This window comes from Ochotona princeps, chromosome 26 (genome assembly GCF_030435755.1).
Source record: "Ochotona princeps isolate mOchPri1 chromosome 26, mOchPri1.hap1, whole genome shotgun sequence".
In the NCBI taxonomy this organism is placed as follows: domain Eukaryota; kingdom Metazoa; phylum Chordata; class Mammalia; order Lagomorpha; family Ochotonidae; genus Ochotona; species Ochotona princeps.
Window position 1 is genome coordinate 24,115,003 of NC_080857.1, and position 14,227 is coordinate 24,129,229.

Here is a 14,227-nt window from a genome sequence, read left to right on the forward strand (position 1 = left end):
GATATAGAATGGTGCTTGTTAAAGCACTTAGGGCTTACTGAACAACAAAATGATGACAGTAAGAACAAAAATTCCCTCCCTTCCACAGAAGGGAAACAGCTAAAACATCCAAAAACCATTATATCACTAAGAAATAAAATACCTCATTTGAGCTGGACTGGGAACACAAATTAACATATGAGGCAGCATTTCACATAATGAACATTATCAACTCCTAACATTAGATCAGAGACCACTCATGTGCAGAAGAGATGGACAGTAAATTCAATGATAAAATACTCTAGGTTTAGAAGAATGTGCATTCAGTATCAATATCTCCTATAGATTTATGCCCAATAACATTCTAAACACTCCAAAAAGTGCTGTAATAAGAAACTGTTTAATTCATTTAACCCAGAGTTCCCAAAATTAAGTCAAATAGCCCTTTTTGTTTAATTATTAACATATTATAAGACTAGTTTTTTCCCCCCATCTGACAATTTGGGAATAGCCCAGAGTATTCCAAGTTGTACTTTCTATGATGCCACATGAATAGCACCCGTCAATCTTACTGGTAATATTAAGCAAATCAAATAGATATTCAGCTAGTAATTTTATCACACTTATGTTAAACTAACGCAGTTCAGAATTTCAAAATCTGAAAACTGCTTTCCAGTGTTTTGATACAAAAGGTACATTCCAGGATTTGAAATGTTAGGCCACATGCAGATCTTTTTATATCTAAAAATTATGTTGCAGTGACTAAACATTTATGCCACATGCGTTAGTTCTATGTGGCTAATGGTAAACAGCTACAATTACAGGCCCTTTCCAAGAAAACAAGCAATCTTTAACTGGAATTTAAATCGCCATTACTTACATTCTGCTAAACCCATCTTCCTTTCCAAAGACATTTATTTATATTAAGGCACAGATGAACTAAATTAGAACATTTTCCATGGTTCTATTTTTACTTACCTAATATTTTCACAGCATAATGAGGACTTTCTAAGATAATTCCTTCCTCTGTATCAAATATAGGGTTATCTATTCCAGTCTTTGGAGGAATCTGAGCTAGTTTCTTAAGTCTCATGGAAGAATTAAGGTCAAGTTCTTGTTTTTTCCCTTCTTCCTCTCGCCTACGTCTCATGTCTTCCTGTTGCTGCCGAATACGCTCCAGCTGTGCACTTCGCCGGACCGGCATCATTCTGGTGCCCAAATCCCCAGGGCAGTCCACAGCCATCTCTCGGTGCTTCTGGTGTTCCTCTGGTGATGCAAGACCAACATTTTTTACTTCGCTGTCTGATTCCTCCGTGACATGCCCATTCATATGGGATGTTGTCATGGTTATCTTACAAACCTGCACCAATTTCTATAAATCAATTTTTCCTATAAAGGCAATTTCCTTGATTCGGTGGTATAAAATCCATGTTACTTCCGAAAAACAAAAATTCTCACATCACATAAACATGTTATAAGAAAGTATCCATGAAGAAAACCTAAGGGGAAAACTGGAAGAGAAGGGAGGAAAGTGTAAGAATTATAAAAGCAAATTTTTACAAAGCTAATATTCTAATCTCCACACAATATAGTAAATATTAGTAAGTACATAACATTATATTTCTATGTATATTAACTATCTTTGAGTTTACAAACAATGCTCTGGAAATCAAAGTGCTGCCAAAAAACTCTACTCCCAAGGAATCTAAAGCAAACTATTAAATTTTACAGCTGAGAAAAATTATGTACTGGAACATTTGGCAAAGCTAGTAAAGTTTTGGCAACTAGTTTGGCACAGAAAGTTGATCACAAGAAGGTGTTCTAATCATTTTTACAGTTTCAATACAGTATTTTATGCATAATTAATATACAGGGGATTGAAATAACTTCCTAGTTATCATAAAGAAATAGAACCAACTGGTTTGGCAAACAGCAAGGCCATGTTGAGCACAACTGAAATACAGGCAGTATTTCAAGGAATACATAATTCAGTTTCAAGAAGTTTGAGATCATGATGATACCTAAAGAACAAGGAACGGTAATTACCATTAAGGCATCTACATGGTAAGTGAGATAAGATCTACTTGTTCATCTTTCTAATCAGTGAGATTCAAAGGAGGAATTGCACTTGTTTATGACAATTTATTTAGAGAAAACAGTAGTCACGTGTTACAGTATAAAGCTTAGAATTCATATTTTAACAAAAATGATATACTGCAAGGAGCTCTACCTCCTCTGGCTTTTTGACTTAAGATCAGTTTCTCGTCCTGAACTCAGATTTACTTAAAAAATTTATTTGTAGAACTGTTCTGAATTCTAAATGAGTTAAGGCATGCAAATTATGAAAACACATGCATACATTATTAGTGTTAATTTGATTCTCCTATTAAATAACCCTTCAACGTATCTTATGAAAAATGTTATGCTGGATTACACTGGCATCAAGATATTTCTCAGGCATAAATAGGCAGATTGTTTACACGCATGTAAACCCACACATTAAATCTAATTAGTCTTCTTCAGCTCAAGATTTTAAAAATATTTACAGTAATAAAGCTAGTACCTCCTTGAGTTGAGCACTACTTCAATAAACAGGCTGGTTAGAGCACAATGCCAAATCAGCAAAATCAGGGTTTTTCCAGACAACACTTCAAATGCCAACCAAGCCTCTCAGGTCACAGTGAAAAAGGACAGGCACACTGCGTAAGAGAACTCCCTGCAGGCCGAGAGGAACACCACCAGGCCACCTATCAGGAGGATGGATGTAAGCTCCTTAAAGCACAGTTTTCTAAGAGTTTTGGGAGATTATTATGTATTCCATCCAAATTTTAGCTGTTTACCTTACTGAACTATATCTAAGTTCTATTTACCATTAGATTACCTTCTTTTGCACTAAAATGAAATCTATTAGATTTGCTACTCAGTTCTTAACTTTGATGTTAATTATTACACAAATGTGAATTCACATTATTTAAAAACAATTTTTATTATAAGCAAAAGCTTCTGTAGAGATTACTGTGGTCCTATGCTTAATTTAAATAATCCAGGAACATCTATTTCCAAAAATTTAGAACTGCTTTCTCAATTTAAAATAACTATTGCATATTAAAAATAAAAGCTAATAATACACCATGCCTCTTAAAACCACAGTAGTAAAAAATACAAGCTAGTCTACAAAACTTATGATCTAAGGCTATTTAGTGTTTTTCACTGCAGTAAACTATGAGGGAAAACTAAAGATCACGCACGAGAGCCTGAACCAGGGAACCTAGGTCACTAGGTCAGAATTTTCATGCCTCAAACTGCCACCCTGACGGACTATCTGGATCTAGTGTTTTAACTTCCAGAAAAATTTAGGCAATCTGATAATCACCCAGAGTGTAATTCTACTAGGATAAACAACAAAGAATTTGTTAAGAATCATTACCTAATTTTTTAACTCCCTGTGCTTAGCACAATACATGACATATAGAGATTGCTAATAAATATTCAACTAAGAATGGCATAAATTCACAGAAAATAAAGGCACAGACAATAGGCCCTAAGCAGTCTATGGTAAGGAATATTTGAAAAACACTCAGATCATAAGGACATATTTATTTGGGCCACATTTCAACAGGCAACTAAAAATCCGTCAGAAAGAGGAATATGATACAGGCAGATGAATTCACGTTATCAACAGGAAGGATAAGAATGGAAAAGGTGGGGCCTGGCGCGACAGCATAGCACCTAAAGTTCTCGCCTTGAACGCAACAGGATCCCATATGGGCACCGGTTCTAATCCTGGCTGCCCTGCTTCCCATCCAGCTCCCTGATTGTGACCTTGGAATGCAGTCAAGAATGGCCCAAAGCTTTGGGACCCTGCACCCGCGTCGGAGACCTGGAGGAAGCTCCTGGCTCCTGGCTTTGGATTGGCTCAGCTCCAGCCATTGTGGCTGCATGGAGATTGAAGCACTGGATGGAGGAACTTCCTCTGTCTCTGCTTCTGTCTGTACATCTGCCTTTCCAGTAAAAATAAATAAATCTTTAAGAAAAAAAAGAGAATGGAAAAGGTATAAAACAGACTAGAATGCAATCAATTCAATCAAGCTGGAAAGGACAAGTGGGAGCAGGTTGCATATGAAAAATAAAGCTGAAATGAAGCAGGAGGCCAGACCGGGTAGAGCTTTGAGCCACAGATCGCTACCCTGAAAGGAGTAACAATCATTACAGAACTTTTAACAGGGAAGGGCGAGATCAAAATGCTTTTTTTTTTTTTTAAAGATTTACTTACTTGAAAGTTATATAAAGAAGGACTGTGTGTGAGAGAAAGAGAAGGAGGGAGGGAGGAAAAAACAAGAGATAGAGAGAAGACAGGGAGGAAGGAGACAGAGAGATTTTCAATTTCCCAGCTCATTTCTCAAATGGAAGTAACTCTGGTCTCCCAACATGGGTGCAAAGGCCCAAGGACCTGAGCCATCTTTTGTTGCTTTCTCAGGCATACCAGCAGGGAGCTGGCTTGGAAGTGGAGCAGCCAGGTCTCAAACCAGTGCCTGTATAAGAGGCCAGATTTGTAGAAGGCAGCTTAACCTGCCATGACACTCACAGGCCCTAATAGGCACTCTCCTAGAAAATATCATTCTGAAGTGTTGAAGCATAGTGAGCTAACTGTAGGGTGGAGCAGTCAGTCTGAAAGCATCTATAAGAAATGAGTCCTGCATCCTGAGACAGTGAGAATGAAGAAAAGCTACACTGAAGAATCACTTAAGCTACAGAACTAGCATAATTTAGTGTCTGTGTAGCAGGGCAAACAGAGGGAGAAAGGCATTGTTGGCTATGGGAAACAAGATTCTGCGTTGAAGCTAAACAAGCCTCAACAAGAACAAATGATTATGATTAAGGGAACCGAAATAACTGAAGAAGTACAGGCACACAGAAAACTCAGTAACAAGAAACAGTACCATTTTAAGTCAGAGATGAGAAGCATGAGAAGTTTGTAGGAAGACAACTGTGTATACAATTAGTATCTTAATTTGCAGGCAGAGGGAAATGGATATGTATTAACCATGTTCAGTCTACACTAGCACCCACAACTTTAGGATATTTTTCAATTCACCTTCTTTCATTCTCCAAGTACTGTCCTTTAACCAGCAGCTGGGATGTCTCATTTTAAGCAATCAGCATTCCTCTGACATTCTAAGAGGCCAGACTAGTTGTTTCTATAGCAACAGCTTTGTCAGCTCGCACAGGACTCAGGCCAAGAATAGTGAAAAGAACTTACATTGTGCAAACTGGAAAAACTTTGTCTACTGTCCTTAGTTTCTCTTCTCTGGTTCTTCACAAAACTCAGGCTAACTTTCTTAATCTGTAAAATAGAAAAATGAAACTATTACTCAAGTGAAAAAGTCTAGAGTGTTTCTGAGAGGAGAAAGAAAGCTTAATTCAATATAGTACACAAGCATGTTTACAGTAGATAGGATTTCTTTGCATGAAGTAATAAAAATGCGCCACCACCACCCTATTTTCCAAAGAACACAAATTCCAACCAATGTTATATATCAGTGCTGTTGGAAATGTTTAAGTATGCAGCCACACTGGAAAGTCTGGAAGTTCCTCAAAATGCTAAACAATTACCCTATATCCTAGCAATTCTACTCGTAAGAATATTAACAAGAGAAAGGAAAGCACACTTACACATAAAAACCATATGCAAAAATACAACAGCGCTAGCCAAAAAGAAAAAAACTGAAACTGATAAAACAGTTCTTTTCTATAAGAAACGGTACTGTGTAATAGAAAGAAGTGAAATGTAGAAACATCTTACAATATAGTTGAGCATGGGAAACAAAGTTAAAGCAGCCGGTCACAGGGTGGGCCATTGGTCTGCAGCTGAGACTTTAGGAACGGGATGCCTAAGCACGGAATCAGCTTGATGTGGAGGTCTGGCTCCTGACTCCAGCTTCCTGCTAAAGCAGGACCTGGGAGGAAGCAGTGATGATTTAAGCACTGTGAAACACTTGTATCTCCAGCTTTCACCTCTGACCCTAACCAACTCAGTTTTTTACTCACAGTATTCACAAAGTAAGCAAGCAGATGGCTCCTCTCTTTATGTATCTATATCTCAAAATAAATAATTATTTTTTCAAATAATCTAAAGTCTTCTTCTTGACATGCTGGGATCCCATGTGGGCGCCAGTTCTAATCCCGGCAGCTCCACTTCCCATCCAGCTCCCTGCTTGTGGCCTGGGAAAGCAGCAGAAGACGGGCCAAATCTTTGGGACCCTGCACCCGCGTCGGAGACCTGGAGGAAATTCCTGGCTCCTGGCTTTGGACTGGTGCAGCACCGGCCGTTGTGGTCACTTGGGGAGTGAATCATTGGACAGAAGATCTTCCTCTCTGTCTTTCCTCCTCTCTGTATATCTGACTTTGCAATTAAAAAAAAAATCCTTTTTAAAATGGAATATTATTTAGCAATGAAAAAAGATGTACTAATGATATATACAATATAGATGACTTCAAAAACAAAACTCCAGGACCCAGCTAGGGTCCTTGCCTTGCAAGCAGCAGGATTCCATATAAGCACCTGTTCATAACCTGGCTGTTCCACTTCCTTTCCAATTCCCTACTTGTGGCCTGGGAAAGCAGCTGAGGATGGCCTAAGGCTTTGGGACCCTGAATCTGCATGGGAGACCCAGACAAAGCTTCTGGCTCCTGGCTTTGGATTGGCTCAGTTCCAGCCATTGCAGCCACTTAAGGAGTGAACCAGTGGATGAGGATCTTCCTCTCTCTCTCCTCTCTGTAAATATAACTTTCCAGGGCCCAGCGCAGTGGCCTAGCAGCTAAAGTTCTCGCCTTGAACGCCCGGGATCCCATATGGGCACCGGTTCTAATCCCGGCAGCACCACCACGCTTGTGGCCTGGGAGGGGAGTCAAGGACGGCCCAATGCATTGGGACACTGCACCCGCGTGGGAGACCTGGAGGAGGTTCCAGGTTCCCGGCTTCAGATCGGCACAGCACCGGCCATTGCGGCTCACTTGGGGAGTGAATCATCGGACGGAAGATCTTCCTCTCTGTCTCTCCTCCTCTCTGTATATCTGACTTTATAATAAAATAAATAAATCTTCAAAAATACATATATATATAACTTTCCAATAAAATAAATAAATCTTTTTTAAAAATCCATAGCAACACATATTACATTTATATGAAATATCTAGAAAAGGCAAAATGAAGATTAATGGAAAGCAGTCTTATGGTTTTCAGGGGTTGAAGGTGGAAATTAATGGTTTGGCATTGTGGTGGTATAACATAGTGCATAAAGCCGCTAGCATTATGCACGAGCATCCTATATGGGCACCAGTTTGAATCCCAGCTGTTCTACTTCTGTTCCGGTTCCCTGCTAATCTGCCCGGACAGCAGCAGATGGCGGCCCCTGCATCTACATAGGAGACCCAGATAAAGCTTCAGAATACTGGATGTGGCCTGGACCAGCCCCAGACATTTGTGCCATTTGGGGAGTGTAACAGCAGATGAAAGATCTTTAGCTCTGCAACTTTTTCAAATAAATGCTAATACATTGTTTAGAAGGGAGTGAGTAGAGACTTCAAAAGGGCATGAGAGGGCTTGGCGGCGTGGCCTAGTGGCTAAGGTCCTCGCCTTGATCCCATGTGGCCGCTGGTTCTAATCCCGGCAGCTCCACTTCCTCTCTATCTCTCCTCCTCTCAGTATATCTGACTTTGTAATGAAAATAAAATAAATCTTAAAGAAAAAAAAAAGGGCATGAGAAATTTTTTCATGTGCAACAATCTTCAAAATACTGGACTGCAACATGTGACTGATTATATAAATTTACTAAAATGCACACTGAATCCATACAAATATGTCATTTAATGGAATATAATTATATTTCAATGAAGCTTTTCAAAACTTCATTAAATAAAACATTTAGAATTAGTGAACTGTAATGTGTTATGTTTATTTAGTTATTTTAAAAGAAAACCTCAAATTATACAGTTAAGATGGCATCTTGTCACATGCAAATTATACCTCAAAAGGAAGCAATTAAAAGACAGGGGCCACATCCAGCTCCCCACCTCCGAGCCTTCGCAGAAGAAGATGGTGCCAAGTCCTTAGAGCACTGCCGGCCAGCTGCAGGCTCCAGGGTTCACCTCGCATCCCATGCAACCATCTGTGCAGTGAACTAGCAGGGGCAAAATACGATCTCTCTTCTGTTTTTCATTTCCCCTTTAGGAATTGTATTTATTTATTTATTCAGATTCATTTCATTTTTTTTTTATTGCAAAGTCAGATATACAGAGAGGAGGAAAGACAGAGAGGAAGATCTTCTGTCCAATGATTCACTCCCCAAGTGACCACAACGGCCGGTGCTGCACCAGTCCAAAGCCAGGAGCCAGGAATTTCCTCCAGGTCTCCGACGCGGGTGCAGGGTCCCAAAGATTTGGCCCGTCTTCTGCTGCTTTCCCAGGCCACAAGCAGGGAGCTGGATGGGAAGTGGAGCTGCCGGGATTAGAACTGGCACCCACGAGATCCTGGTGCGTTCAAGGTGAGGACTTCAGATGCTACACTATCACGCCGTGCCCTAGGAATTGTATTTAAGAAAGACTTCTGAATACTCTCAAAGCAAGTCATGCTTAACTTTTAGTTTCTAACAGTGAACAGCCCACACATTGACAGAAGGAATTCAGCAATGTGTAAAACTAAGTAAACGCAAGTCCAATGGAAATACATTTGGGCTAGTCAGGAAGGTATTACCTTCTAAGTAAACAAGGCAAAATTAAAAATAAATAGGCCATTTGACTGTAAAGTAAGTTAAAAATATGTTACAAAAATTTACAAAGAGATGAAAAGGGAGGAGGGAAGAAAGGAAAGGAAGGTATCATCGTTGTATTCTTAATTTCTGCATAGCAAAGGAAACAGTAGTGTTGGTGAGACAGCCAAAGGACTGGTCAAAAACACCTGCACAACATACATCTGAAAAGGAGTGACTATCTAAGTGCTCAAATAACTCAACAGCAAGGAAATTAAAGAAAAAGATAAAAAAAAAAAAAACCCAGACATTTCCCCTCCCCCCCAAAAAGATACACAAATGGCTAAGAGGTATATAGAAAAATGATCAGCATCATTCAGTCATTAGGCAGGTATTTTAACTTTGACAAATTTGAAATAATGTCACCATTTCAAACATGTCAGGACGACAAGTGTTAAGGATACAGAGAAAAGGGATGCCCTTGTATACTGCTGACAGAAATGTGAATTAGTGCAGGAAACTGTACAGAAGTTTCCTAAAACACAAAGAGTAGAATTACCATATTATGATCCAGCAATCCCACTTTGTGTTTACCAGAAAGAGTTGAAATCAGTTTGTTAAAGAGATGCCTGCTGTTCACACCATTTGGGTAGTAAACCAGTCATGCTGTTTATAGCAGCACTACTCAGAGCAGCCAAACTGTAGAAACAAACTAAGTTGTCTAGAGGTGGTTGGGGTCAGCACGGTGGCACAGCTATTTACGTCACTGCCTGTGACACCAGGGTTCCATATAAGTGCCAGTGAAGTTCCAACTGTTCCACTTCCCTTTCAGCTCCAAAACAACAGAAATGGACCACACACTTCACACGGGAAACCCAGATGGAGTTCCAGGTTCCTGGCTTTAGTCTGACCAAGCCTCAGCTGTCGCTGCTCTTTGGGGAGTGAACATGTGGAACGGAAGCTTGATCGATTAATCAATCTCTGGATCTCTGCATTTGAAATAAATCAATCTTAAAAAAGGATGACGAGGGCTCGGCAGTGTGGCCTAGTGGCTAAGGTCCTCGCCTTGATCCCATATGGCTGCTGGTTCTAATCCCGGCAGCTCCACTTCCTCTCTATCTCTCCTCCTCTCAGTATATCTGACTTTGTAATAAAAATAAAACAAATCTTAAAAAAAAAAAAGGATGAAGAAATGTACACACACACACAGACAGAATAGTATTTAACCTTAAAAATGCAAATGCTGTCTTTTGTAACAGTACGAATGAACCTGAAGGACATTATGTTAAGTGAAGTAGGCCGGGCAGAGGAAGACAAATACTACGTGTTCTCGCTTAGATCAACCTAACACACCACAGAGGAGAGAAGAGCGATTACACAAGATAGGCAGTGAGAACAACAGAGAGAGGATGGTCAAACGGCACAAAATCTCAGCCAGGAGAAATATTTTAGCTCTACTGAACAGTGTTGATTATAATATGGTACATCAAAAAATTGCTGAGAATAAATTTCAACTGTTCTCACCACAAAAATGCTAAGCATCTGAAGTGACGGATATGTTAACAACCTTGACTAATTAATCCACACTGAGTTCTTAAGTCCCAACATCATTTTATACCCTATAAAGTACACATAATTACAGACTTCACAATTAAGAGATTCATCTTCAATTATCACCCTAGTTCATCTGAAACATTTTTGGATGCTACTGGTTCTTGAACAAGGTTGATACTGTTATTCATTATCCCCACTTGGGAAATTTAGCAATGTCTGGACATAGTTTCATTGCCACTACTTGGGAAAATCAGATGTATTGTTGGCATCTACTTAGTGTCAGAGATGCTGCTAAAAATTCACAGGACAGGTCCCTGCGGCGTGGCCTAGCGGCTAAAGTCCTCGCCTTGAACGCCCCGGGATCCCATATGGGCGCCAGTTCTAATCCCAGCAGCTCCACTTCCCATCCAGCTCCCTGCTTGTGGCCTGGGAAAGCAGTTGAGGATGGCCCAATGCATTGGGACACTGCACCCGCGTGGGAGACCTGGAAGAGGTTCCTGGTTCCCCGCATCGGACTGGCGCAGCACCGGCCATTGCGGCTCACTTGGGGAGTGAATCATTGGACGGAAGATCTTCCTCTCTGTCTCTCCTCCTCTCTGTATATCTGACTTTGTAATAAAAATAATAAATCTTTAAAAAAAAAATTCACAGGACAGTGCCTAAACAAAGAACTACCTACTGCAAAAGATCAATAATGCGAAGGTTGAGACATGAGTTAAAGTAAGGAATGAGGATTTACATTGTCTAATATTATACAAAACTGCAACATTCACTGTTTAATAGTATTACATATGTTTCTTACATGTTCAAGATAAAACTTAAATTAGCTGGGGTCAGTCACAGCACAGTAAACCAGCGCTGGCAGCGCTGGCACTAGTGTGAGACCTGACTGTTCCATTTCTGATCCAGATCCTGCTAACAAGCCTGGGTAAGCAGTGAAAGATGGCCCAAGTGCTTTGGACCCTGCACCCCCAAGGGAGACCCAGAAGAAACTCCTGGTTCCTAGTTTCAGCCTGGCCCAGCCATGGATTTTGTGGCCACTTGGGGAGTGACTCAGCAGACGGAAAATTTCTCTCTTCCTGACTCTGTCTCTCTAACATTACTTTCCAAATACATAAAAATAAATCTTAAATAAAAATCTTTTAGGGGGACAATGCAATGATGCAACAGGCTGATCCTCTACCTGCAAGAGCCAGAATTCTATATGGATGCCAGCTTGTGTCCTGGTTGCTCCACTTCTGATCCAGATCCTGCTAATGAGCCTGGGAAAGCAGTGGAGGATGGCCCAAGACCCTGGACCCTGCACCCATGTGGGAAGCCCGGAAGAAGCTCCTGGTTCCTGGCTTCAGACTGGCTTAGCCTGGCTATTGTGACCCTTTGAGGAGTGAACCAATCAGAGATCTTTCTCTGTTCCTCCTTCTCTCTGTAAATCTGCTTTATTAATAAAAATCTTTTTTTTTTAAAGATCTTTAGATTGGTAAGCTTCCGTGCTAACAACCCAACAGGCTGTTGCAGCCACTTGGGGAGTGAACCATCAGATGGAAGATCTTCCTCTCTGTCTCTCCTACTCTGTACATCTGCCTTTCCAATAAAAACAAATCTTTAAAAAAATATATCTTGCAACATAAAGAACCATATAATGAGCAGACAAGATAGCACTGTAATTCTTTTTGTAGCCAGCTACTTTGGTTCCCTACATAGCTTAAGGATTTATTTATTACTTTAAAGTCACAGTTAAAGAAGAGATACTTCATCTGCTAGTTCACACTTCAGATGACTGCAATGGCCAGGGCTGGGCAAGGCTGAAGACAGGAGCCAAGAGCTTCAACCAAAACCAAATCTCCCTGTTGGGTCACAGGGATTCACAACTGCGGGCCATATTTCAACGCTTTTCCAAGGTTATTAGCTGGAGTTAAAGTAGAGGAGTTGGATTCAACTGGCATTCCTATGGCATCCCAGTCACCCCATAATGCTGGCCCCTTCCATAAATTTTAGACAACATTTCCTGAACTGAGAAGTACTTTGTTTTTAATTCAATGGTAAATTCTCTACTTACTGTTATCAAAAACAAAGCTGAGAGTCTTAGGAGATATTCAAGATCACGGGCCCATGGTAGGAATTGGTTATATGCCAAAGAGTATCAAAGATATCAAATGGCTGGTTACTTGAACCACCCCATTATCACCTTCAAGTCCTTAGTAATAAAAGATTAAATGTATATCCAAAAGGTTAACAAAGTTTTTGAATAAGGCACTAGGATAAAAGGTAATTCGTAAGATTTCTTAACATGTGGTTTAACGTTACAGGCAATATGGCTTTTCTGTGACTAACAATCAAGAATGTATACAGTCTACTTGGAGAATAAGAATGGTTTAGATAAGGAGCAGCCAGTGTAAGAGATAGAAGATAAACAGGAGGATAGTCTGAATGCTAAACTAAATTGTTTGAATTCCCTACTGCCAGCAATGGGAGAGTATGTTTCTGAGTCAGAAGAGAAAAATGGCTCTGCAAAAAGCTAAATCTATTCTACCTCATAACCAGGCTGCACTGGGAGGGGGAGGGGGAATGGAAATAAAGGAGTCAGTGAAAACAATGCTTTAATACTTTGCACATGAGATGATAAAAGGAAGTAGCAGAAGGAATGAAAAGGGATAATGTCAAACCGTTATTACAAAAGGATGATGGGACAGGATTTGGACATAGGAGCAAAATATAATCCTAAAATATAGAGTGGCACAATTAAAGCTGGAACAATTCTGCACTCTCAAAACAGAAAAATTAAAAAAACAAGTTTTATCACCTGAGTGGATGGAAGAGACCTATTATAAATTCCTTCTTACAAATATTGCATTTAATGGGAGTTTTGGCAGGACACGAGGAAGAAGGACAAAAATACATGTTGACGGTTCTACAGGTGATTTCAAACACATTACCTAGCTTAGTTTCACAATTTCCCTGGAAGGCAGAAAGTCAAATGTCTCCATTTGCCAGATATGTAAACACTGACAGCTAAGCCACATAGCTAGAAGTAACAGGACAAGAGCTAACACCAGATGGATGAACGCTCTGTAAATCCTTTACATCTCTGTTAGAGCAACATACGTTAACTATCTGCCATCTTCAAAAATCACATGACATCAGATCAGAGAAAATCCATTTTTACCCCTGAACTGATTTTTTCATAAAATAAAGTTGGTATGGTAACATTATTGCTCTTTGTTTAAAGACTACAAGTTTATTTCAGCACCTGATTGTGGTAATAACACATTTATTGCTCAAAGTTCCCAAACACTCAGCAAACCAGGTGTCATGGGTAGAAGTATGAATGAATTTTGCTACGACCAATGATAAGTGAAACTAAGCTACCAAAAATCCAGTATCCTAGTGATGTATAAAAAATGACATATTCGGGGCCCGGTGCAATAGTGGTTAAGGTCCTCGCCTTGCACACGCCGGGATCCCATATGGTCACCGGTTCCAATCCTGGCGGCCCCACTTCCCATCCAGCTCCCTGCTTGTGGCCTGGGAAAGCAGTCGAGGATGGTCTAAAGCTTTAGGACCCTACACCTGTATGGGAGACCCAGAAGAGCTCCCGGCTCCTGGCTTCATATTGGCTCATCCCCAGCCGTTGCGCTCACTTGGGGAGTGAACCATCAGACAGAAGATCTTCCTCTCTGCCTCTCCTCCTCTCTGCACATCTGCCTTTCCAATGAAAATAAATAAATATTTTAAAAAAATGACATTTTCTATTCTGTCGTGTCAATTTCAATATGCACTATCAAAGTGTGCTACATGCCCTAATAAGACAAGCTTTTTAATAAGAAATGTTGATTTATAGCTTGAAAAGATATGCTAAAAGTACAGTAAGAGTAGACCAGGTTAGAGTCAAATTTAAGTATCCTGAAAATCATTAATGAATATCCCTAAATATATATAACTAGTTTCCA

General features: G+C 40.1%; 1 protein-coding gene across 2 annotated transcripts in view; it reads right to left on the minus strand.

The window, feature by feature from the left end:
• Positions 1–14,227, minus strand: part of PALS1 (protein associated with LIN7 1, MAGUK p55 family member) — a 66,027-nt gene that overhangs the window by 36,869 nt on the left and 14,931 nt on the right. Inside the window, exons 1-2 of one of the 2 annotated variants that reach the window (XM_058655414.1) lie at positions 5,240–5,323; positions 958–1,478 (exon numbers count right to left, since the gene is read on the minus strand). In XM_058655414.1, coding sequence (XP_058511397.1) covers positions 958–1,324 — 367 coding nt within the window. In that variant the 5' untranslated portion in view covers positions 1,325–1,478; positions 5,240–5,323. Of the gene's footprint in view, positions 1–957; positions 1,479–5,239; positions 5,324–14,227 lie in introns of those variants that run through there. The other variant, XM_058655415.1, reaches the window with a different exon arrangement.